The sequence below is a fragment of the Coturnix japonica genome, chromosome 5 (assembly GCF_001577835.2).
Source record: "Coturnix japonica isolate 7356 chromosome 5, Coturnix japonica 2.1, whole genome shotgun sequence".
Lineage (NCBI taxonomy): Eukaryota > Metazoa > Chordata > Aves > Galliformes > Phasianidae > Coturnix > Coturnix japonica.
The window spans coordinates 52,435,771-52,460,937 of record NC_029520.1 but is presented as its reverse complement, the minus strand read 5'-3'; the positions used below and the strand labels follow the sequence as shown (position 1 = coordinate 52,460,937).

The following is a 25,167-nucleotide window of genomic DNA, read 5'->3' as shown; positions in this document are numbered from 1 at the left end:
GAGAATCACGAAGCCTCACACCTTTCCCTGAAGCAGTGGCTGAACTGCTCACTGCTGGAGCTGGGGGTGCAGGCCCATCCAATCACCTACTTGGCACTTCTGTTCCTGATCTCCTGCTGCTGCAGGAATGTATTGCGGGACGTGCAGCTCAATGGCCACATGAGCACCTGTTGAAATCTTCAGGATTTCAATAAAATAGCTCATTTAATCAAGGAAAGCAGTGCTGTGCATTGAGGCTTGTTCTGGAAATGTCCATTTACCAACAAAATGCTAAACAGTATTGGATTAAATGAATCTTCGCACGCCTTGGCTGGAGCTGGGAGAGATGAGGAACAGAATCCAGCACAATTCCTACCTGTGAATCTCAGTTCTTTAATTTTCCAATGAAATACATTCAGTAATTAAAACTGGTTGAGTGGCACCTGTTAACAGTTGTGATAATGAAGGGTTGCGTCTCTTTTTATTTCCAGGGTCTCGCTTATTTGCATATGAAGGGCAAAATGCACCGAGATATAAAGGTAACTTGGAACTTTGAGAGCCCTTAAAACTTCTACTGCAGGAAAATACTCCTGACAGTGCATTTTAATATTCTATTTCTTATATTTTAGGGTGCAAATATTCTGCTAACAGATCACGGAGATGTCAAGTTAGGTAAGTGGCCAGAATTTAATATGAAGACAGAAAGCAAACAGATTTTGGATGCAGTCAATGATGAGTCGAGCAAGTGTTCCTTTATGTTTTCTTTAAGGCAGGAGTTTTCCCTTGGTGAGGATATTCAGATTGCATATGGCCTTGTTTTTGTTGAGCACATGTGCAGCAGTGATCGAGCTTCCTATAAACGATAAAGCACACAACAGCAAAACTGCATTGGTGCAACCAGTGTTATTAGATAATGTCTGTGTCACAAACCTCTTGTGTCGCGCTTCGGCGTATAAGAACATCCGGGAGTGCTGTGAGGTCAGTTGTTGACAACAGAAAGTGTGTATCCATGGGCGTACACACATGGATGAGATGAGAAGTGTATTATGTTACGAAGTTGCAGTAAGTGCTTTTCTCAGTCAACCAGCCCTGAAGCCTCCCAGCTTTCCCTGGGACTGAGGTTACCTGGATATTGGAGGGTACGTTCCTAGCCAGAAGGGCAATTCTGCACCTGGCAGCCTGTTGCAATGCAGGGTCTGTTCCTGGCTGTGCCTCCAACCCAGCATATGGCATTGGGTGTTTCCATGCAGGTGGAGGTGAGGAAACTCCTTTGTCAAGCACTCCAAGTTCCACAGGCAAGCACTCAAAGAGATTAGTGTTGCTGGCTTCCTCTAATGCCACTTTGCATTTATAGGGGCACGGGCAGGCCAAATCTTTTGTCAAAACTCTCATATACCTGTCTGCAGCCTCTTCATAGGAGCCTACATGCTGTGAGGGCTCTTCAGAAAGGAAGGAGCAGACAAGGAAACATCCTGGGAGACAGAATGAGGCAGTGATCATCTTGGGTTGAAACAGGGCTTTGCTGCCCCTCAGAAAGTAAAAACCTTCAAACTGATAGGAGTTTCCACCAGCTCCATTAAACTTGGCTTACACGCTGGGTACCTTGTATTAGCCTGACAAACTAGGTAGGTCTGTCCACAACTATCCTCCAGCTATCATGCTACAGGTGCAATAAAAATATAGCTGGACCTGAATGACTTCTGGCTCTGTAAGACCACCTGATTGCTTGCAGCTCTCAGCTTTCAGTAAGGGTTAATTGTCCCCTAGACTCAATCTCCAGAAGCAAGAACAGATGGCCCCCAATGGCGCCTCTCTAAATAGCAGTAATATTACTGTTTCCAAAGCAGGAGACTGGTTTTCCTCCCGGCTGTTACATTGAATACATGCTGAATTTGGTGAGGTTGCTGCTTGGTGAGATGGAAAACCAGTGAGGAGAGGAGCAGGACTGTGAGTGAGCTGCGTGTAGAAACTAATGGCTTTAATTCAGAAATGTTTCTTCACTGGCAGCAGCTGATCTTATTAATAACCTTCAACTGTTGAAGCTGAATGAATTTTTAATTTGCATTAGGGAAGAGTGCTTTTTATCACGTGGCACTTCCTAGAGTGGAATTGGAGTGTTAAAATTGGGTTTCTAAATGAATGATGGTTTCATTTTCCAGCTGACTTTGGTGTAGCAGCAAAAATAACAGCCACCATTGCGAAGAGGAAATCATTTATCGGTACCCCTTACTGGTAAGAAACTATTTCCATTGCTGTATGCTTGCAAAGCTAAGCCTGTATTTACAAATCATGCCAAGAGCTCAGGTTCTTAGGATCTGAATGTGTATTAGAATCATAGAACCATAGAATGACCTGGGTTGCAAAGGCCCACAGTGCTCATCCAGCTCCAACCCCTGCTGTGCTGCAGGGTCACCAACAGCAGCCAGGCTGCCCAGAGGCCATCACGGCCATTGATGCCTGCAGGGAATGGGCAATCAAGCCTCCTGGGCAGCCTAATGGCCATTTTAGTTTCTTCTTACTAACTTCTTGTTCTTGTTGTGAATTGACCCAAGGATGTCTTTCAGTTTTCTTCACAATTCCTTCTGCAGAGCAGATAAACAGTTTTTAAACCATCTTTTAATCATCTCTAGTACTTAATTTTCCATGTAAGACAGTATTCAATATGCAGTCATATCAGCATGGATTCTGTAGCTGGATTATGCGTGTAAATTAACTGCTTTTTAAAGTTCTGACACTACCAGATGCCTTTCTCTCAGGGTGATGTTCTTAGTGCTGACTCGATGTCTACGTGCAGCTTAATCCAGACAATGGCATTTAATTGTTCACTGGCCTCCTTATCCCACAGCAGGAGGACGCAGGGCAGGAAGATTATCTGGTCATTAAAGCATTGCACCAGGAGTCATGAGGCTCTGGGTCTATTCCTAGCTCTGCTGGCCATTTTGGTGGACCTCAGGCAGAACACGCAGCCTGTGTTTTCTGCCCTGCTGCCGGGTGAGGGGTGGCACAGCAGCCTTCTGGTGGGGCTTTCTGCACCGCAAGTCACCTGTCGTGCTGTGTGACTCATGTGTGATGCAGTAGGATTCCTGTTTGGCTCTTTGCTGTCTTCTCTGACGATCGATGCCTTCTCTTTGTAGGATGGCCCAGAAGGTGGCCGGCGTGGAGAAGAATGGCGGCTACAACCAGCTCTGTGACATCTGGGCAGTTGGCATCACAGCCATCGAGCTGGGAGCTATCCCCCCCATGTTCGACCTGCACCCCATGAGGTTCTGGTGAGCATGGACACCCTGCTTACACACTGAGCCCCTTCAGCAGCCAGCAGGGACTGTTTGCCTGCAGCACAGTTTTCTTCCGGGCTCCTTCACCAAACAACTCCTTGCTGCATGGGTCGTGTCTGTGTTGAAGACAACGGTCCAAGCTGAAGGCTTAAAGTTAGAATTGAAATTCTAAATGGAGATTTAAACATTATTATTTTAATTGTAGTGTCTGCAACACAGTGATTAAGCATAATAAATCAGTAGAGAAACCCTAACCTTATGCTTAACAGGATTATGCATGGCATTAAAAAGATGTAACTTAAAGATAAGAAAATCAGCAGCTTTCCAATTCTGTCCTCTAACCAGCAGAGGCTGCAATCCAGTTTCACCATTATGGTTCTTATCTAAGTATTAATTTAAAGCGCTTAGATACCAGGATGAAAATGGATTTTTTTCACCATATATTAACATTTTTTTCCTTTACCTTCAGGGCTTTGTTCTTAATGTCAAAAGTAATTTTCAACCACAAAGCTAAAGGAAAAGGCGAATGGTAGGTTAAGCCTTTTCTTGCTCAGTGTGTTGTAGACAGTATGAACAAAAAAGTACTGTATGAATGGCCTGGGTTGCAAAGGCCCACAGTGCTCATCCAGCTCTCAACCCCGGCTGTGGTGCAGGGTCACCAAACAGCAGAGCCCAGCTGCCGAGCCTAATGGCCAGCCTGGGCCTTGGATCCGTGCCAGGATGGGGCTCCACAGCCTCACTTGGGCATACCTGTTCCAGTGCGTCAGCCACCCTCTGGGGGAAAAACTTCCTCCTAAGATCCAACCTCAGCCTCCCCTGTCTCAGTTTCAAACCATTCCCCCTTGTCCTGTCACTGCCCACCCTCACAAACAGCCATTCCCCCTCCTGTTTATATACTCCCTTCAAGTACTGCAAGGCCACAATGAGGTCTCCCTGCAGCCTTCTCTTTTTCAAGCTAAACAAGCCCAGTTCCCTCAGCTTTTCTTCATACTTGTCACTATTGAAGGTGGAAGGCTGTGAACAATAGCATAGATTGGTTTTAAACTCATTGCCTTGAGATGTGACCTCAGCTGAAGGAAGGCTCAGTGAGAAGCAGCTCACTGGTTGTTCCAAGTGCCTCTGAAGAAAGAAAAGAGGAACTGAGCACCCGCAGCAGGATGTAATCCAGAATCCAATATAACTGAGCTAATGTTGCCCACAGAACAAGAACCAGCATAAAGACTGGACTTAGTCTAGAACTTTGTACTTTATTTTCCTATCTGTAGCCAAGTTATGTTGGTTTGCCTGGAGTTTGAGTGTTTGCCTGGTGGCTGAGTCACAGTCTTTATTTCCAGTGCTCGGTTCTGTAACAGTTGACCCTGGAAAAAGCTGAAATAGTGCCCTGTGTTTGGTTTGTTTTCTGTGTGCTATTGAAGCTTTTGCTGTGCAAGTTCCAGTAGTTGGCCTTACATTTCCCCTATTTTGTTAACTTGGAAACATAATTATTCAAACCTGGGGTGCATTGAGGTACTTGGGCAGCATTCTAACTTAGTGCATCCCTTTGCCATCTGTTCATTTAACTACATTTAAGTCAGAAATATCTTCCTGAAAGCTTAAATATCAAACCTCATTTTTCTTTCTTTAAGGTCATCAACATTCCATAACTTCGTCAAAATAGCACTTACAAAAAACCCAAAGAAGAGACCAACAGCAGACAGACTCCTTGCTGTAAGTGATAGGAGGCATTTTGCAACAACCGTAGATAATCTCTTGCTTCTAAGTGAGCAACTCGTCAATGGGAAATCAAACTGGATCAGTGTTCTGTCTCTGATCCTGCAGTGTGTGGTGGGATCTGAATGAAAGAGGCAATAGTCATGTGTGAGAAGTAGCGAGATTTTGTTTAGGGACAAGGATTTATATGATGTTTGGTAGGGATAATAGCAGAAAGTTGTCTTGTTCTCTTTTCAGCATGTCCTCTGTACAAGATCAGCATCAGCACGTAAGGCGTAGCCAAGTAGATGTTGAGCCTTCCTGCCACGCAACCAGAAAACTGATCTGTTTCACATTTGTTCATGCCTTACTAACCTTGACCGAGCTGCTTATTGTATAAACAGATGAAGTTAACGTGTAATTGTTTGAGATTACTTTCCAATTTACAACTGGCCCAAAGTGTGTCATTTCCTTGCTTAGTGGGGGGCTGTCAAGTATAACCACTGGGCTGCCACTACAGAAATGGTTGAGCCCCAGAAAAGAGGCAAAGTGCAGTGGAATTCTGAATTGAACGTTTGTTATTTCAAGTTGCGTATTGTAACTTGTTCTCTTTTGTGGTTTTAGCACAGCTTTGTAGGGCAGCCTGGTCTTTCACGGTCTTTAGCAGTTGAGCTGTTGGACAAAGTTAATAATCCTGACAACCACACGCACTGCAGTGAAGTGGATGATGACGATTTTGAGGTAAGAACATCTTTCATTTTCTGGCTTTGGGTAAAAATGCTCTTTAAATATCTTGCTTTGCTCTCACCATGTGAGACTCCAGCCTGACAGGGGCACTGCCCCATTTTTGGAGCTCCTGTAAGTTGCTGTGCTGGAGGAACCAGGACATCTCAGCAGAGTTGGCCTAGGAAGTGTGGTCCAGGGTGTTGGCTGGGACAAAGACAGTGTGTGTTACAGTATGCAACTCTGCAGCACCTCTTCTTTCTCCTTGTTGGTTTGATGGTTGATTGAGATCAGACATAAAACCACAGAACTTCTTGTGTGTTTCTTTTTCCTTGCAGCCTCATTCTGTTATTCGCCATACGATTCGTTCTACAAACAGGAATGTTAGGGCAGAAAGAACAGCATCGGAGATAAACTGTAAGTTCCTAGTGTGCTTTGCCCATGTGGTGATGTTGCTCTGTTTCTGCCAGTGGGAGGATGTTGGGGTCATTGTTCAGCTGCATACCCTGGAAAGTCTGTTCTGCTCTTGGCACATATGAGAAACAAAAGCAGAAGAAGCAGTGCATAAATGTGAATCTTCAATAATATTTTCATTCTATGTCATTCATAGAATCACACAGTGGTTGAGTTGGAAGGGACCTTAAAACCCACCCAGCCCCAACCCCTTCATGGATTGAGATACTTCCCTCCTGCTACGGCTGCCCAGGCCCCATCCGTGGCCTTGGGCACCTCCAGGGATGGGCACCCACAGCTCTGTGGGCAGCTCTGCCAGCACCAGTTTTCCAGAGCTGAAGTTACAACTCACATGTTGTTCTGTTTCATTTCATCTCATTGCTGTGTAGTAATGTTTAGTCAGAAATCTTTGACAGCCAGTGTCATTTTTCCAGTTCTGTGACCTCTGATGTGCTTTAAGCCTTATTTAAAATAACAAAATGACTATTTATAGGTAAACCCCAAAATTAAGAGTGGCTTGATAATTAGGCATATTTTCATGCTGCTATATTTTCATTAGCTGCTATTTTGCAATGGAACAGGTTGCCCAAGGAGGCTGTGGATGCCCCATCCCTGCAGGCATTCAAGGCCAGGCTGGATGTGGCTCTGGGCAGCCTGGGCTGCTGGTTGGTGACCCTGCACACAGCAGGGGGTTGGAGCTGGATGAGCACTGTGGGCATTTGCAACCCAGGCCATTCTGTGACTCTATGATATGATGCAGTAAAATGGCAGCATTTTGTCCATGGCAGAGTTGGAATGAAGTGATCTTTGTGGTTCTCATCCAACCCCAGCCATTCTGTGATTTTGTGTTTTTCTTCACACTGCTCCAAATCCATTGGTTAAACCTCCTCTTGACCCTGACTTGTGATTTTAATCACTGTTCTCACCAGGGTTTGTGCCAGCTCCACGCATTTTCTTTTCATAGAACCTTTTATTTCTTTTAAAACAATACTGATGCTCTTCTCTGTTGGATCTAAGAGGAAATTTTGAGCACAGAAACTCTCTGGGTTTGGACACATGCCCATGGGCAGCATAAATACTGGCTGCTCTGAGTCACATACGGCTCACTTTTAGGAGGCTTACTGTTAAAAGCCTTTTACTTGTTATTTCCCACATGCCTTAAAAATGGTGTGTGGTTACTCAGTTACATGTTAGCGTGCTTTCATGTTACAACTTGGCATTACTTCTCATCTCTTCCTGTGTGTTTCACCTTTGCAAATTCGAGCATTTGTGTAATAATGGGACTTGGTGTGATAATCATTTTATAGTCCTCTTTGGTGTTATGAACATTCCTGCACCATTCTACAACGTGTGTTTCACTGCAGTAAGCACTGAGGGCATCAGCACAGTGCTGAGCGTATTAAAGCAGACAACATCATGTTTTGTAGTTGATAAGCTCCAGTTTGAGCCCCCGCTGCGGAAAGAAACAGAAGCTCGGGATGAAATGGTAAGGACAAGGTTGGCTTTTCCTTCTTTTCTTAAAATCAAAGCAGTCCCCTTGTTCTGCAGCTCAGCTCCCTGTAGTGTGTGTGTGTGTGTGTGTGTGTGTATGTGTGTGTGTGTGCAGAGTCATGAGGAGGCTGCTCTTGGTCTCCAGACAATCACCACATGTTTAAGAACATGAATTGCCCTCTGTGCTCTGTGCAGAGTCGTGCTCAGATGAGAAAATCGACAAGAGCCAATTAATTTGATAATGGGAAGAGGCTGTTCTGCATCTCAGTCTCTGACCTTCATGTCATCGGAGTGTTTTTGCTCCTTGCTTCTCGCAGCACAGCATGCAGAGATTTTGCCCCCATGAGCTGCTGCAGTTGATGGCAGCTCTCGGTAGCTCACTGCAAAGCAATTAGTGGGCCTCCTTTTGGGTCTCTGTTCGGCTGTGTGTATGAGGGCTCCATTTCTAAGTGATATAAATAGCAGCAGCTGCCAGTAACTGTGATTTGGAGACATCAGTGCTCCAGGAAAATCCCATTTCTGTGTTTTAAACAAAGTTCATCCTTTTTTGCATGGGACTTCTGAGCTTTATCCATGCTGTTCCTGATGAGGTCCCCTTGCTCTGTGTGCAGTGACAGGAACGCTCCCAGCCTGGAGGTGGCTGTGCTGTGCTGGGCCTCCTGGAAGTGCCCCAAATGGAAAATCCATCTCTTGCCATAAATTGTTGCTTTCATGTTATTTATTAATTGCTGCCGGCACTGTGCCATTCCCAGATGTTGCTTTTCAGTCCGAGCCAAAGGAGAAGACGTTATCTTTTCAATATCTGTAATGATACTGTAAAACATGACCTCACTTTGGGGGTTTGTTTTATTCTTATGGGTTGCTTGATACTGTCCCAGGACTCTCTGTGCTGTGGGTTCCATTTGATAGGGGAAAAAGCAATAACCATCCCTGCATCCTCAGGTTGTGGCAGCTGGCACCGACTTTGCTTCGCATTGGAATCCTTTTGTTGAAGGTGGAAGCAGCAAGTGAGTACAGAGTTTAAAATCGTCTGGGGTTTTGTGTGACTTAATGGGAAAACAGGGTCTGAAAGAAAACATGTTGAGCTGGGAAAGCAAACCATCAGCTCAAGTCCATTTAGAAAGAAATGAAATGAAATGAAATGAAATGAAATGAAATGAAATGAAATGAAATGAAATGGAATTTTACCTGGTTTGCAGTTGTTCTGCAGTTGGTTGGTCCTCATCTTAGGAGTAGATTTTAATCTCTTTTAATGATGAACAGTGGTTTACTTAAGACTTGTAGATGGAAAGCAAAGCATCCAGGTATGCCAGCCCTGCTGAAATAATGCTGCCAGAGGTAATTTTTGAGAGGAAAAGCAGTAACCTTGCAAGGGCTGAGTTCAGATCCTGTGCTGCCCTCACACTGCTGTCATGAGCTGCTCATGTAGCTGTGACATCCTGTGGCTGCAGTCAGGGCTTGGCAGTAAGCAAAGCAGAAAAGAGCTCATGCAGTGCTGTGAGTGCTGGGGGTGTCGTCACCCTGCACAGGGTTTGGGAACAGGTTGCCCAAGGAGGCTGTGGATGCCCCATCCCTGCAGGCATTCAAGGCCAGGCTGGATGTGGCTCTGGGCAGCCTGGGCTGCTGGTTGGTGACCCTGCACACAGCAGGGGGTTGGAACTGGGTGAGCACTGTGGGTCTTTGCAACTCAGGCTATGCTGTGATTTGGAGTTTGTGAGCAGCAGGATGAAAGCTCAGCAGTAGTGATGTGGGTATGCAGGGAAGATGGTCTTTAGGTTGAAATAATGGCCAAGCAAACAGCCCATTTCCCAGCTTTGTTTGGAGCTGAGTAGCATGCATGGGTCTTTTTAAGTTCAGTTCAGTTTTCTGTTCCCACTGTCATCATAGTACAAGTTCTGCATGGCTTTCAAGGCCCTGCCTTTACCTGTCCATTAGTGATGGTCACTCCTCTCATTCCTGTTCTGTTTGCATGACCCCTGTGAGCCCGAAATCCTTTGTGATGAGCGCTGAGCTCCGTGCGGGCAGCAGCAGGGACGTGGGCTTGGAGTTCCCATCTTCCTGCAGGAAATGCAGCTCTGGTGTGTGCCCTGCAGTGCTGTGTAACCCCAGGGCTGCACGGTGCACTGCAGCTCTCCGCATGCCAGGGCTGTTATCAGCCGTGGTGATGAATCTGTTCAACTCCAGAATCACTTTGCTGGAGATCAGCACGACAGACACTGCACCTGGACATGGGCCTTGTTTGATGGCTTTTCCCAGTGTTTTGTAGCATTCAGAAATGACTTCTTGTATTGATTTTCTGCCTTATGGAGCTGGGGTTTATGGACGGGTGGGCCTTTGTTCTGTCAGTTTTTTGCTAGTTCCTGCCCACAGCTGTTTTTTCCTTCAGAATGAATACGTTGTAGGGAAATTGTGTAGCCATGTAGAGTTGTATGTGTTACTTTTTGTGCAACATGTTTCCATTTTCCTGTTAGGGCTGCCCCCATTCCCTGCTGGGTGACATGAGCGATGTGTGCTGATGGCATTCAGGTCTCTGCACTCGAGGCCGATGCTTTGTCTGCGGGGCTGTGTGTTGCTCTGTCTTTCTGCAGCCTGGACAGCCCCTTCCAGCTCAGTCCTGCTGGCTGCAGGAGCCCAGACTTCACAGCACCACCACAGCATCCTAAGGAATGTGTTTGCACATGCAGTCCACGTAATCTGCATCTTTTTTAGACACAACTTGGACATCGCCATCTTAAACACGAATGAATTGAATTTTTTGTCCCTGAATGATATTCCCAGGGCTGCCCTGAGCCTCCAGCCACAATTTCTCTTCCTGCCCTTGGGTAGCTTTGAATCAGCACTTTGCAGTGATGGGAAGCAGGCTGTGTCATGGGCATACAGCGCTAGAGGAGGACACCTGCTGCTGCTTTTTCTTTGCAAAGGCCTTTCTCCATTTGTCCCCCAGCAACTTCCTCTGTTTTCCCCTTTTTGATTGCACTAAGTAGGCATTTGGCAATATTTACAGTGCCACATAGGGAAAGGAATGGTACACTGATAGCAGTAGGTGTGGAAGGGAGCTATAATGATTCCTGGGGGCAGGTGGGGAGGGAAGGAAGGGGCTGTGCCAATTCCAAGGGGGCTTAATGCAGTGAGGGAGAGTGCTTTGTTTTGAGAGGGGCTGGGAGGTGCTCGTTCTGAATGGTGTCACCAATGGATTTGGTTGCACCTCAGAGCAGAACTCTTTAATTGTATCAACGTTTCGCCTAGGGGACTGCTTACAAAATTTGGCGATGGGAGCGAAGATGTTGAAGAGTGAGTGAACCTCCTTCATGTGCAGCTGCATTGGCTCCGCTAGCAGGCAGTGCTCTGGCAGAAGCTCTTTTAAAAGGCTGCAGGCAGCTTTGCCACTCATAAAGCAAAGGCTGGTTGTGCTCCAAGGTCTAACGCACGCTTGTCTGGTTGTCTGCCCATCTGGAGGACATATGCACAGCGATGCTTTCTCCCTTGCTCTCCTCTCTTGGGGTGTGTGGAAGCACCTGATACTTGCAAGCCGACTTGGCACTGACTAATCCAATCCATCCAGGCCTAACAGTGCCGTGGGCCTGCAGATATCCCTGCAGAGCTCTGGGGGGTTTGTGATGCTCCTCTGCTGGACTGAGCCAGAACAAAAGCTGCAAAGTGCACGGAGTGGTTGGAAACGTGCGTGCTGCTGGGCCCTGAGTTCGGATGTAGTTTGGTCTGGTGTTCATAGATGTCCATTGATCTTGTTTTGCCTCTTTGACAAATGCAGGGAGGACGCTGCTCCGTGACATGACTTACTGGCTGGTCCAGAAATGCTGCATTTTCACTGTCAGGAAGCATTTTCTAGAAAAACAAGCAGAAAAGCAACATTCAAATAGTGGGAGGGTGGTGCCTTCAGAGCAGCAGTCCCCTAATGTATGTGATGTGCTTATCATGCACTGCTCTCTGACAGCTTCATTTATGAAAGAATGCAAGTTTTTATTAAAAACACCTCTAACAACATTAACACGCTTTCCTCCCCCACCACCAACCTTGGACTTCTGGTTTAGCTCCATTTGTGCAAAGCTGCAGTCAGTCTTTTCCATGCATCAAGCTTCTCTTACTTACAGTCTTTGTTCTCAAGCTGTTCCATTTCTGTTGTTGGTTTAACTGAGACGGCTACTGCATCTTTTCATTTTAGGTCAACCCTAAAGCGAGCAGGGCCGCCTCCTCTGCCCCCTAAGGTAAGTGACTGGGTTTCAGGGCTTTGAGGCAGCAAAGCCCCATTTGTGCAGCCTCTGCAGTGCTGCCCTTGGATGCGCTCAGTAGGTTGTAAGTCCTGTTAAATACCACTTGCAGACAAGCTTTGTGTGCCTTCATGTTTTTGCTGGCTTGCAGTCCGTACAGTCTTGTCTTGACCTGTGGGAACTCCTGCATTGTGTGCTGCCCTTGGCAAAGTGGCTTTTAGGTATTTCTGCCTTACAGGGAGCATGCTGTGTGGAATCTCCTTTCAGTCAGTGTTCTGCCTGCTGCTGGGATTTGTCCTCCAGAGAAGGAATACCCCGTAGATTATTCTTCTGGCAAATGCCTTTGCTTAAAGCTGTTTCCCTTTTAACGTAGCAGCAGTGTGTCCTGAGTTAAAATTTGCCTTAAGTGTGAGCTTCAGGATGCCGTTTCCCAGGTAATCGTCACCTCTTTTGTTTGTTGCAGCCAAGAATAAACAGCTACCCTGAGGAAAACCTCCCGGATGATGAGAAATCTCAGACGATAAAACACTTCCCTGACTCACAGAACAGAGCCCCACCGGCCCATAGGAGGCAGAGTATTCCTGTCTGTGGGCCTCAAGCTGATTCTTCCCCCATTGGTATGACCAGCAGCATCAGTAGCCCGGGATTGCTCACAGCTAGATACAGCGACTTGGGTAAATGCATTGCATTTCCTAAAGGTGACTTGTTTCCTGTAAAGGGAAATCAGTTTGGGATCTGCCTTGTTTTTAGTAGACAGTTATTTTAATACAGACTGACCGCAAAGCACAGCTTTCCTTGTAATGTGGGGGCTGGTTCTTATTAGAGCCATGACCCACGGTGGAAATCCCAAACAGGGAATCTCAACCCGTCAGGACCATTTCCTGCACAAATAAAAGCAGCACGTGTGCAGGAAGGACCAGTAGGGACCTTGGCACTGCTTTATTCTCGGTTCTGTTTGGCCCAGGGACTGTTTGGATAACAGGGAGCCTTAATTACTGTGTAACTTTGTATGCAGAAGGGTGGCCAGCTGTCTTTGAAAGGATTTGGCTACCTGAGATGTCCATATGAAGCTTCACAGCTCACTGTGCTCTACTCCTACAAGGCGTAGGGGAGGAGCAAGAATAGAGCAACTAAATATGTTCTATTTCATGATGTCCTGTGAGTTCCATAGTGTACCTGGGCTTCTTTTCAGGAAATGGGGACGGCATGCTGAAACTCATTGAGGAAAACGCAGAAGGATCCGGACAGATCCCTCAGCTGCCACGGAAAAAAGAGAAGAGAGATTTTCCTGTACGTACTGTGACCCTCAGTCTGATCAGCTGCCTCGTGTCATCTTTGCTCTCAAGCTGGTGTTATGTCAGTGCGTGGGACGTACTTGATGATCTTTCTCTCTTCCCACAGAAGCCAGCAATCAATGGTTTGCCACCAACGCCAAAGGTGCTGGTAAGGAATCCCATTTGTACTCAATATTGTGTGGCTCTGGGCAGCCTAGGCTGCTGGTTGGTGACCCTGTGCACAACAGGGGGTTGGGACTGGATGAGCACTGTGGGCCTTTGCAACCCAGGCCATTCTGTGATTGTTGGAGGCCTGCTGTCACATCATCTCTAGTGTCAGAAGGTTTATGCTATGAGCCAACACCCGGTCTGGGCTGGTGTCCTGCATGCCACAGCTGATTACTTTTCGTGCCATTATTTATGTATTAAATCTTTTTCTCAAAGTTCTCCTTTCACCACGCAGTCAGGTGTTGAAGGGTTGGGCACCTTGCTGGCTCTGTGGGCTGTGATCTCCACTGGCATCCGCTTTAATAAAAGGGGAAGGAAGGCGGTGATGGGAGGGTGTTACAGAACGTTTGTGCTTGTTTTGCCTTCTCACACAGTTACATAAGCACTCCATAGTGTTCTTACCAGCAGGTAAGAATTATCCATGTAATTTTGATCCCTCTTTGCATTTCTTAATGTGTATAAAGTCTATGGAAAGGTTTGGCAGGCTGCATTGTGGATATGGGGGGAAGATAGATGCATTTTGCATGTTACAGTTAAGTTTATGCCTAAAGAGAAGGCTGCGGTGGTGCACGCAGGTCTGTTACATGGCTGAATGCCAGAGGGTAGAGGCTTTGTGCTGGGAACTTGTTTAACTTTCCAGCTTCTGTGTCTTTCAGATGGGAGCATGTTTCTCCAAAGTCTTCGATGGCTGCCCTTTGAAGATTAACTGTGCAACGTCGTGGATTCATCCAGACACTAAAGGTGATGGCAGTTTTTGTGTTTGAAACCCACCTGCTGCCCAGTGGTAAGGAGCTCCTGAGATAAACCACGTCTTGTATTTCAGATCAGTACATCATCTTTGGAACAGAAGAAGGTATCTATACTTTGAATTTGAATGAACTTCATGAAGCAACAATGGAACAGGTGATCTTGGGTGTATCGGATAGATCTGGTGACACAATGAAGCAGGAAGGTTTTATGTTAGAAGGGGGATAGATGGGATGCTGGGCTTTGTGGTATGAAATGATTCGCATTGAAGCAAATACTGGAAGTCCTAAAATTAATAGCTCCCCTGCTTGAATTTTTACTGCTTCTTATATAACATTGCTTTCATGGGGGCTCTGTGCTAAAATAGCTTTCTCCTTGGAGACGACAGATTGCCTGTCATTTCTTTCTCCATTTTACCTCCACTAGATGGCATGTTGCTTCTCCTCGAGCTGCTACCAAAGCCCTTGGCCATTTACTTTAGCTGGTGTTGTTAGCACCAATAAGTACAAGTTCTCTTCTTGGGCTCTCCAGCCCTTTCCAAAGCCACTTCACACAATCATGGTGGTGTTCATTTGCCTCTTTGGAATCAGAAGTAGCAGGGTGTTGTTAGCAGGGAGCACAGGCGGGAGTGGGAGGAGGCTACAAAGGCTTTGGTGGCACAAGGGGTGAATTTGGATTTGCTGCGGTGTGAAGGTCCTTCAGCATAGAGAGATGAGCTCACACCTGAACGCAGCTGGAGAACAGAGTGTGGAGGTGTTAAAGGTGTTTGTGTTGCATCAGCAGACTTAGGGAGCAACAAATTGCTTTTCTAACAGAAGTTGCTGGAGCCCCCCAGGCCTTCCCTCAGTTCTCTTTACTCAGTGAAGCTCATCTGTCCTTATGAATTTCCTACATTATTTTATGTAACGCTGTTCTCCAAACTCTGCCAGCTGCTTTTCTTGTGTCCTGTCGAGGGGTTGGAGGTGCTGATGGCCACTGGAGGCAACACAGTAATGTCCACACAGGACATTGAGCGTGGTGGGGATGGGATGGGGTTGGACTTGCAATCTTGGAGGTCCCTTCCAACCCTGATAACTCTGTGAGGCTGTGAATTACAAAGTCTGTCCTTGAGGCCCTTAGTTCTCTTCCAGCAGCTTTTGGAAATAACCGTTACAGAGACCTTGGGCTCTGAGCCAGCTCTTAAGTAGTGTGAAGTAAACTTTACTGGGGCCTGCTGACATGGTCAGAATAGTCATTAACTTGGCTTTTATCTTCTTGTAGCACAAGTTTGTCCACCTCATCATGCAGTCCGGATGTTCTTTCCTGTCAAGCCGTGGGCCCGGCCTCTCGCTGTCCCACTTATCTGCTTTGTTGGCTTCTCTTGTTGCCTCTGTCTAATTAAGATTTACATCTCAACCTTTCTTAGGTTTCTTCATCCTGGCTTATCTCGTGATTGCCGCTTCATCCTCAGCATTGTGCCCTGGTTTCCATTTGCTGTACTATGGGTTTGTGATACTTAAAGCATAGGGGATATCAAATGCTCTCCCATCTCATGGTCACTTGCAGAGGGCCCATAGCAAACAACTGCTCCCATTCTCTTCCACCTTCTGCTGTGGGGAGCTGTGAATGCAGGGAGCTGCATGAGTTTGGAGGGGAGAGACTGGACAGTCTGGGGGAAGGTAAATGCACTGGAGCTCACTAAAAGTGCAGAACCCCCATCTGATACAGCAGGTTTCCAGGCTGGGGGATATTAGCTGTAGCACTGTATCCATTACTTTCCCGTGCTGGTCGTTTCCTAGGAAAAATATCACTTTGCAGTGCCTGTTGGAAATAGGTGGATGTTTGCTTGACCCAGCGCAGCTGTTCCTTTGCAGCTCCTGGACTCCATCGTGTCCCTGTTGATTGCAGCGGAGCTGGACTAGATGGCCTTTAAGGGTCCCTTCCAACTCAAACAGTTTGATGACTCTCTGATCTTCTGCAGTGATTGCAGAGCTTCCCTCAGCAGAGCACTCTGCCATTGTCTTTTTATAACAGCCTCCTTTCAAAGCAGCTTAATCCTATGAATCTTTTTCTCCTCTTACTGGATTTCTCATGGGAGACCCTTATCTGTGAATCTTCTTCAGTAAATTCAGTCAGCAACAGAAGAAGAACCACAAAATCCACGTCCTTGTGCTGTTATTCATTTTGGGATTGAGTCTCCTGGATGCTGTCACTGCAATTCCTTCAGCAGGCTCTTACCCTTAAAGCTTCTCAAGTCCAGACTGGCTGCCCCTTCCTTGGGCAGTGTAACTTCCTTCCTTGGCAATAAGTCCCGGTGCCTTCCAGGAGCTGCTTCAGTCTTGCCCATCGTCCCTCTGTGCTACTGACTGAAACATAAAGAACGTTACAAGTTGGAATGTTTTTGGGGTAGGAGAGGGAAAGAATGTGAGTGCATCAGACACAACAGTCCTGCTCAGCCGGGGCTCCAGAGGGGAGAATTGAAGGGGGACTTTGATGGCGGTCGCTGTAGGGACAGTGATGGATGTGGAGCAGGCAGAGGAAGCTGTGGGGATGGATCCCTGTGAGCTGCTATGAACTGAAATCATTTCTCTTTTCAGTTGTTTCCCCGAAAGTGCACCTGGCTGTACGTTATCAACAACACCTTAATGTCCCTGTCAGGTATGTGCGAGTAGAAGGGAAAACCAAGAGGTGATAAAGAGAAGCACTTAAACCATAGTTCAGTACATCGCTCGTCCGCTGGCCTCAAGTAGAAAACTGCTTTGTTGCTTGTGTTTGTATGGGAGGGTTTTTCATGTGTGTTTTAGTTGGAAGGATTCCCATAGCTAAAGCTGAAGTGGTACAATCTCTTGGCCTTGGTTTCCCACCATTTTATTTCCTTACTTTTGATCAGTTTGGCAAAGATTCGGCATTAGTTTGAGAATCGGTTGGTATTTGTCAAATGACAAAGCATGGAGTGCCCTCCTGGTTGGGTCCTGAGCTGGGAGAGCTGCAATGAGGGCACTTTCAAACATCATAACCAAATCAAGAGAGGATTAAGCTCAAACTTGCTAATGCAGCTGCGTCACTGTGACACTGCTGCTGGGTTTGATCCCTCACTGTAGTCTGTGTTGTCACTATGGGACAGAATCAGGGAATAAAACCAGTCTGAAGTTGCAGGAGGAGGCAGCATTGAGGTGCTGCATCCAGCACATGGATCAGTGGCAAACAAGTTGTGCTGCTCTCCTGGGTTTTCCAGCAGGGAAACAGAAGTGATGCAGCACACAGCCCAGGGGTAGCGTTGTGCCTTCAGGGATGCAGGTTTTGTTTCCCCACTTCCACTGATCTATAGATAAGATGTCCCGATGTGGTTAATTGCTGTTGTGTAATTACAGCCTTCTAAAAATGCATATGTAACATTCAGAGCTTTGTTAGTGTTACTGAACTTTGCATTGAATGCCATGTCTTCTCTATATGCATTATTATCGTTGTCTTGTTTTATTTTTCTTCCTAATTGGACTTGAAATATCTGACGCTTGTGGTCCATTTTTCTAGAAGGTAATTTTCTCTACATACATTTTCCTATCGTGCACGGCTCCCTGCTGGAGACACGTGTGCCACAGCAATGCGTGCTCTTGTCTCTTGCAGGGAAGACGTTCCAGCTCTACTCCCATAATCTGATCGCGTTGTTTGAACAAGCCAAAAAAACAGGACTGGCTGCTCACATCCAAACCCATAGATTTCCTGACAAGATATTACCAAGGTACAAGGCTTTCTCTTGCAGTTAGTAACCAGTGACAGTTATTTGGAATATGGACGGGTTGGGAGCATGGAAGGTCCTCGGCCTCTCTCATTAATGTGCTTTTTGTACATTATTGTTATTGCAGGAAGTTTGCCTTAACAACAAAGATTCCTGACACAAAAGGGTGTCACAAATGCTGTATAGGTGAGTAGGTGTGTTGCTTTCCTTTTAGTTAATGCAGGGAGTCATAGAATCACAGCATGGCCTGGGTCACAGAGGCCCACAGTGCTCACCCAGCTCCAACCCCCTGCTGTGTGCAGGGTCACCAACCAGCAGCCCAGGCTGCCCAGAGCCACATCCAGCCTGGCCTTGAATGCCTGCAGGGATGGGGCATCCACAGCCTCCTTGGGCAACCTGTTCCAGTGCGTCACCACCCTCTGGGGGAAAAACTTCCTCCTCAGATCCAACCTAAACCTCCCCTGTCTCAGTTTCAAACCATTCCCCCTTGTCCTATCACTTCAGCAGAAATTTTTCATACCGACTCTTAACGTAAACATGTTGCTGTCTAGAGTAAGATCCATTGGGAAACCCAGTAGGGGATGCCAGTTCTGTGTCCGTTTGAAGACTGACCCCAGCACTGTGAGATATTATGTTACACGTCTGCTCAAGCAGATACGGGGTACCCAGCTGTGAATGCGGCTCTCCTGTTCAGCTCATCTCAGGTGTCTCCAGTCGGCATAGTTATAAATAATTCCTGAAATCAGGCTGCTCTCGTAGGGAACTGAGCCAGAAAAGCAGCCAACCCTCCATCGTGTTTGTTGCATTAGCTGTCAGAGCTCACAGGGAGTCTCTGGGCAGTGCACTGCCTGGAGGTGGTTTTCATTTAAGTCATAGCTGGACCCAGACCTTCTTACTCCCCTTCCTCAGCCCCAAGACAAAGGTGGTGCTGCTTTCTGGCCTCTTCACTGGGACTTGTTGTTAGTAATTAGAAGGGTAATTGCATTTATTTGGAACATAGCACAACATCAATTGCTGTGTATATTCAAATGGCCATCCAGAAAACAGCACTAAGTGTGAAAGTGGAGCTGTGTGTTGAACCATTTGTAAAGATACCTGCAGTTTTTATTTCCATTGGGCCTTCTGGAATGAAAAAGGCTTTATATTGTCGTTCTGTTTCTTGTTTCTTACAGTAAGAAATCCATACACAGGACACAAGTACCTCTGCGGGGCATTGCAGTCTGGAATTGTTCTGCTACAGTGGTATGAGCCAATGCAGAAATTCATGTTAATAAAGGTAAATATTTCCTTTCTGTTTGGAATGTTTAGTTTTGCTTGTCCCTCTCACCTGCTCCATCATCCCAATCGTGACATGGTTTTGAAGTAACCTTTCTGGAATCTGTAATGGAGAGTCCGTCTCCATCTGGTCCCATTGGTGGGCTCTGAGCCCTTGAAGGTCTGTATTGACACACATTGACTAAGAAAATCCAGTGGCTGAAGTCCATGCAGTGCTGGATGTAGCCCAGTACCAGCAGAATGGACTAGCACAGATCTCAGCCTGCACGGCTTAAAAACGCACTCTTAGCAGCAGTGAAAAGCAGTCCCGTATCTTTCACACTTTGCTCTGTAGCTCCGAAGCAAAAGGAAACTTCACAAATGCCCGCGTTGTTTTTTCCCACCAGCACTTTGATTTTCCTTTGCCGAGCCCTCTGAATGTCTTTGAGATGCTGGTGATCCCAGAGCAGGAATACCCGATGGTCTGCGTCGCTATCAGCAAAGGTGCTGAGCCAAACCAGGTCGTTCACTTCGAGACAATCAACTTGAACTCTGCTTCCTCGTGGTTTACAGAAATCGGTGCAGGTAAATTGTCTGGGCCGTCCTGCAGCTGCCCTGTGTCCTGCGACTGCTGAGGAGCCTCAGGAGTCATTTGGAAGCTCTTTGTGCTGGGCAAAATGAGGCAGCCTCCCTACTAGAGTGCATTGAAGCTGCTCCCAAGTTCCTCTTGTGATGACTTGCCAACCTCAGAGTAAACTGTCCTGAAAGGCTTCATTTTTAGACACGTCTCTCATTAAATTTCCTTAAATAGTAATGCAGACCCTGCTGATCGCATTCTCATTTGCGGTCGCATGCTTCTTGCTGGGGTCAGTCTTAATGCTCTTTCCCCTTCATTCCTGTGTCAAGCCTCACATAAATGCATTCCTGTCTGTCCTCCAGCCCCTGGGGGAGGACAGTCCTCTTCAGCTGCCTATTAACAAGTAGAATGTCTTGGTTTATCTTCAAAAGCCGCTTGATATCTTGCAGATGCTTTGCTTTGTTGGCTTTCTTGGATATACTTCTTTACATTTAAATACAGCTGTGATGAGAACTTTGTTAATTAACAAGTATGCAGACCGTTCAATTCTAGTTCAGTATTAGCACGATAATCCTTCCAGATGTGAGCTTAGGGGGAAAGAGCACTTTTTATAGGGGGAAAGGTTCCTTAATGATTCCCTCTGTTCTTGACAGTCCCTCTGCTTGAAGGGAGCTGACCTCCTGTGCTAAACCATGAAATGTACTTTATGCCAATAACTGGCAGCACTTTCATACTGGGCACATGCTTTGAGCTCATGGGCATCTCCCTGGGCCCTGCTCTGCTCCCACAGCGCTCTGGGGTTGCACAGCACTAAACAAAAGGACAAAGGAATAACAAATACAGCAGATTGCAAAATGTTTGTGGTGTTCCAAAACACTGCGGCAATCAGCTGAGTTTGAGGGGGTTTCTGAGCTCAGCTGTACGATGTGAAACGATCCCTTCCCTTTCCCACAAGGCAATCAGCAGCTGGATGCCATCCATGTGACGCAGCTGGAAAGAGACACCGTGCTGGTCTGCCTGGACAGTAAGTGACGAGCCCTGCTGGGCACCCAGCTGCCCTCACACGACTCCTTTGGCCACCGTCATTTTACCTCTGCCATTCATTAACTGTTGTCCCTTCGTTACTCGTTTGTATGTAACGTTTCCTGACACACACCATGCAGGTCACTGATGCTATGGATTGCTCCTTTCACTTTGGCTCTCACGGTTCCACTTCCCCTCTCTGTGTGAGCATCATTCTTGTTTCTTTCCCACTGCCCTGTAGTGCAGCACTACAATGCAGGTGGGAATCCAGAGGCACAGGCAGTGACACTCACAGTGATTCCTGTGCCCCAGAGCTCAGTGCCTCAGCAGGAGCTCTGCACTGCCTTAATCTGCCTACACCTGCAGCCCTGATGTTGTGTTTGCATTTCTGCTCTAAGCTGGGTAATTTCAGACAGGCCATCAGCAAAGTCTAAAGACATGAAAGCTGTAAGGAAGTTTCCTCTGTTTGTATTGAGAGAAGGGCTTGTTTGCGGCACACAGCACAGCTCTCAGGTGTGGGCATCACCTAAAAGATGAAAATAGCATCTCGTACCCGGTGCCATCAGTGACCCCTTTGCAGATGTGGCTTTTAATGTTTGTTTTTTTTCTGCTTTTCTTGAGAATTTGTGAAAATAGTGAATTTACAAGGGAAACTGAAGTCAAGCAAGAAGTTGGCCTCAGAGCTGAGCTTTGATTTCTGCATTGAGTCAGTGGGTGAGTGCTCGGCTTCTCTGCTCTGCTGGGAACGGGGGAGGGCGGGCGGCTGCTTAAAGAGCACCAAGTTCTTTGTCCGTTATCTGAAAGAATCTGATATTGAGATCAGTCAGAGCTTGTTGCTCGCTCTGCTCTTTGGCCCGGCAGCAGAGTCCTCCCCGTTCTTTGTGCTTATGTCTGTTTTGAAGTAAAAGTAATGGCTGCCCTGAGCTGTAATTCCCAGCGATCCCAGTGCTGTTGGCAGCGCCTCTCTGTGCTTCTTGCTGCTCTCCAGCATCAAATCAATAGGAAAATAAAAGTCCAGGAAAGCAAGAGGAAACCAGGGGAACAGCAGGAGCTGGGTCTGGTCTGGGCAAACAGCGGGTGTGTGAGCGGGTGTTTGGGGCTGAGCTGTAGAAAGAAACGTGTGCCTCGGACCCAAATGGTGATTGCAGCCAGGGTTTTATACGGAGGTTTTAGTTTCGCCCTTCTGTCACGAGGCGACGTCTCACGTGTTCTGTGCCCACATGGTTCCCATTAGCACAGCTGGGGAGAATCCCAGATTTCCCAGTTCTGATAAGCCAGGCCTGGCTCTGAGTTTGTGTTTCTCCCTGCAGTGTGCCTTCAGGACAGCGTGCTGGCCTTCTGGAAACACGGCATGCAGGGCAAGAGCTTCAAGTCAGATGAAGTGAGTAACCTCCAGCGTCTCCTGGTCTGACTGAGTCCTACTCCTTATTTACCGGTTGATCCTTAGGCCCCTCCAGCTGCTCCCCTGGTGTCGGGGTTTGTGCCCGCTGTTCTCCCTGCTGCAGTTTGCTGCTCACTTTCTCTGACTCCCCTGTCACGTTGCTCTCAAAAAGCAGCTCACACTGTGCTTTAAGCACCTCTGTTTCCAGGCGTATCACTCAGATGCTCTGTGCGGGGGCTCTGCAGATCTGGTGTAAGCAGCATTTGGGTCTCATGGGGAAAAAAAAACACCAAAACCTTATTTTTTTGTTAGGAAGCCAATGAATAAGAATCCCATGCTCAAAAAGGACGTCATACATTTTCTTACTCTGCCTCGTAGGACTGCATTCTATCTGTGCTGCCAGCAGGTCCTCTGGACTGACAGCAGCCCACAGTAACACAGTGATTTAAAGTGAGCTTTACTTGAGGAAGTTTATGACGCCTCCTGACTTAGTGCCAATTGACCTGATCCAGGCCTGTCATTTTCACTGAATTATGTTTGAATTTTCAATCTGTTTCCTTCCTTCCAGCTCAGAGCACAGCATCTCATTTGGCCTCTGCAATGGACCTTAATGTCTCCATTTCTCTGCAGGTTACCCAGGAGATATCAGATGAAACCAGGGTTTTTCGCTTACTGGGCTCTGACAGGTAATCACATCATTCATCACCATGAAGAAACACACGCCTGTTTGCTTTAAGTGAGCTTTGTGTTCCACGTGGAGTGAGGTTCCATCCCACAGCGGATCCACCTGTAGGCAGCCCTGGAGTCGCACTGTTTCTACCTGCAATAGCTGTGATGATTCTCACACTGAACTGATGTTATCTTGGCAAGAAATTACTTATAAAAAGGACTTTGCTGCTCTGGGCCTTTAGAGCTGGAAGTAGCAGATCAAATTTGGAGCTCTTTGAGGTTTGAATGCACCGCGGTGTGTTCACCCCATTACCACTAACACTGCAGTGCACACTGCTGCCTCCAGGTGGGAGACCTTTGCAACCCAGGCCATGCTGTGGTTCTGTGACAGGCAGTGGTGATTTCCTTCCCACTGAGCCCCAGTAGAGTGAGTTGATCACAAGAATGAGCTTTTGCTGCTATGTGCAGTTCTTTCTATTCTCCTCGAGCTGCCCAGTTCCTCCTCCTGTCACTGCCCAGGCAGAAGACTTCCTCCCTGCATTCAGGTGAGCTCCAGTAACACCTTTCAGTCTTGGATCCCATCAGAGCTATGGAGCTGCAGAAGGGAAGGGCAGGAGGGGCTGCCTGTGGGTGGGAAGGCTGACCGCCCCCCTGCCCCTTGTTCTGCCTTAGTGTTGTTAAGGAAGTGATGCTGCAGTGTGGGAAACGAAGCAATGGGTTTAAAGGATAAAACACCCCAATATTTAGGAGCTCCCCCTCTCTCCAGCCTTGAGAAAGCTGTAACAAGCACATACTCCGTGCTCTGCTGCTGACTGCTCGGGTGCTGTCTGTGTTTGGTTGCAGAGTGGTGGTGCTGGAGAGCAGACCGACAGAGAACCCAACTGCACACAGCAACCTCTACATCTTGGCTGGCCATGAAAACAGTTACTGAGCTGCAGTGACCCAACGCGGGGATTCACCGCGGGATGAGAAAGGAGCGTTAGGGATCTCAGTGCATGTGGGGCTGTGACTCTTTTTTCTTCTCTTGACACCTAAATTTTGCTGTTTTCAGGTGGAAATCAATACATTTTTGCAGCTGGGAACAGCTGGTTCCGTCTCTCGCCACTGTGTGGTTGGTTATGTCAAGTTTGCTTAATAAAAGCTATGAAATAAGTAGCCCTTTACTCATTAGTGTAGGGAAACAGAGCCTTTAAAATAATGTTATTTGGTAAAGGTGCCATAAACTGTTAATTATTCTCCTTCCCTCGTGCATTCTGTAGATACAGACCTAGTGGCTGCCTCCCCCTTTTATACCGAGTCTTATTCTTAAGTAAAAGACCCACTTGGTGCAGGGAGGGAAGGGATCCGCGGAGCTCTTTGGTTTTAAGTGCGCCATTCGGCACGGCTTTGTACTATAGACTATTTAATCCTTATTTATTAATCTGCTGCTGGGGTGGCGTAACGGATCTCACTGTAGCACAGGGAGGTTACAGAGCAGCTGGTGGGTTTGGTTGGGTGTTTCTTTACACTTGTGTCCAGACTTGACCGCGGTTCTTTCCCTCGCAGACGTGGCGCGTTGCTTTGTCTTTCCTCCAGCTTTGTAAAGATGCAGTTTTGTACAACCAACTATTTTGTATTGATTTGCTCCTTGCCTGCAGAATTGCCATCAGGTGGTTTCCTGTTGGCCAGACGTAGGGGTGTGTGCACAACGTGCAGTGCTGCTGTTGTGTGCTGCACACACCCGTGTGTGTCTGCATGTGTGCATGGTACCCAGCTGACCGGCAGCGGGGATTTTTATATCTATATATATATATATGCTCATATATATATATATATATATACATGTACAAAATATATGTGCTTTATTTTCACAAGTTAGGGATGAGCCTCGTGACGGGAGCTGGAAACTGCACCTGGGCGTCATCCCTAACGAACAGAAGCGTCGCGTGTCGACCTGCCTGACGTGTCCATTATTGATGCTGTTCCCAAGGGGAGCGGAGCTGCACGGCCCCTGCTCTGCCCTCCTGCCCCTGTTGGGCTCTGGGTGCCGCGTTCCCCGCCGGGTGGTATAAATAAATAGGATCAAAGCAGTGCTCTGTATCACAGCTCTCCAGCACCGCTTCCCTCTCCCTGTTTTGTCAGCTGCGTTGTTCTTTCTGGTTCTGTTCCTCCATTAAAAAGCCATGTGGGTTCATTTGTCTTTCTCGTTCATTTCGAGGTGCCGTGTGCTGATAACAGGGTGGCATCTGGTTTGGGTACCTTATGTCCACCTGCTGGCTTCAGTCTGTATGCAGAGAGAGCAGTGCTGTGTTAGGATCAGAAGGTCTGAAATGGCACCGTGCAGCATCATGCTGCTGCCCTCAGAGAGATGGGTTGGGAGACCTACATCACTGTGAGGGGGCAGGAATGGAAGTGTGGCCCCCATCCCATCCCATCCCATCCCATCCCACCCCATCCCATCCCATCCCATCCCATCCCATCCCA

General features: G+C 47.2%; 2 protein-coding genes across 2 annotated transcripts in view; both read left to right on the top strand.

Moving 5' to 3' along the window:
* MAP4K5 (mitogen-activated protein kinase kinase kinase kinase 5) overlaps positions 1–24,877 on the top strand; it is a 52,431-nt gene extending 27,554 nt beyond the window's left edge. The window contains exons 6-32 of the mRNA XM_032445127.1: positions 471–518; positions 609–651; positions 2,139–2,211; positions 3,114–3,242; positions 3,724–3,783; positions 4,880–4,961; positions 5,568–5,684; positions 6,005–6,083; positions 7,547–7,605; positions 8,553–8,617; positions 11,791–11,833; positions 12,300–12,510; positions 13,029–13,126; positions 13,238–13,279; positions 13,995–14,079; positions 14,162–14,241; positions 16,662–16,722; positions 17,596–17,598; positions 17,689–17,803; positions 17,928–17,986; positions 18,973–19,076; positions 19,462–19,639; positions 20,587–20,655; positions 21,276–21,368; positions 21,965–22,035; positions 22,666–22,721; positions 23,548–24,877. Coding sequence (XP_032301018.1) covers positions 471–518; positions 609–651; positions 2,139–2,211; positions 3,114–3,242; positions 3,724–3,783; positions 4,880–4,961; positions 5,568–5,684; positions 6,005–6,083; positions 7,547–7,605; positions 8,553–8,617; positions 11,791–11,833; positions 12,300–12,510; positions 13,029–13,126; positions 13,238–13,279; positions 13,995–14,079; positions 14,162–14,241; positions 16,662–16,722; positions 17,596–17,598; positions 17,689–17,803; positions 17,928–17,986; positions 18,973–19,076; positions 19,462–19,639; positions 20,587–20,655; positions 21,276–21,368; positions 21,965–22,035; positions 22,666–22,721; positions 23,548–23,635 — 2,211 coding nt within the window. The 3' untranslated portion in view covers positions 23,636–24,877. The remainder of the gene's footprint in view (positions 1–470; positions 519–608; positions 652–2,138; positions 2,212–3,113; positions 3,243–3,723; positions 3,784–4,879; positions 4,962–5,567; positions 5,685–6,004; positions 6,084–7,546; positions 7,606–8,552; positions 8,618–11,790; positions 11,834–12,299; positions 12,511–13,028; positions 13,127–13,237; positions 13,280–13,994; positions 14,080–14,161; positions 14,242–16,661; positions 16,723–17,595; positions 17,599–17,688; positions 17,804–17,927; positions 17,987–18,972; positions 19,077–19,461; positions 19,640–20,586; positions 20,656–21,275; positions 21,369–21,964; positions 22,036–22,665; positions 22,722–23,547) is intronic.
* A 174-nt stretch (positions 24,878–25,051) lies between these two features.
* CDKL1 (cyclin dependent kinase like 1) overlaps positions 25,052–25,167 on the top strand; it is a 6,293-nt gene continuing 6,177 nt past the window's right edge. Inside the window, 1 exon segment of the mRNA XM_015865892.1 lies at positions 25,052–25,055. Coding sequence (XP_015721378.1) covers positions 25,052–25,055 — 4 coding nt within the window.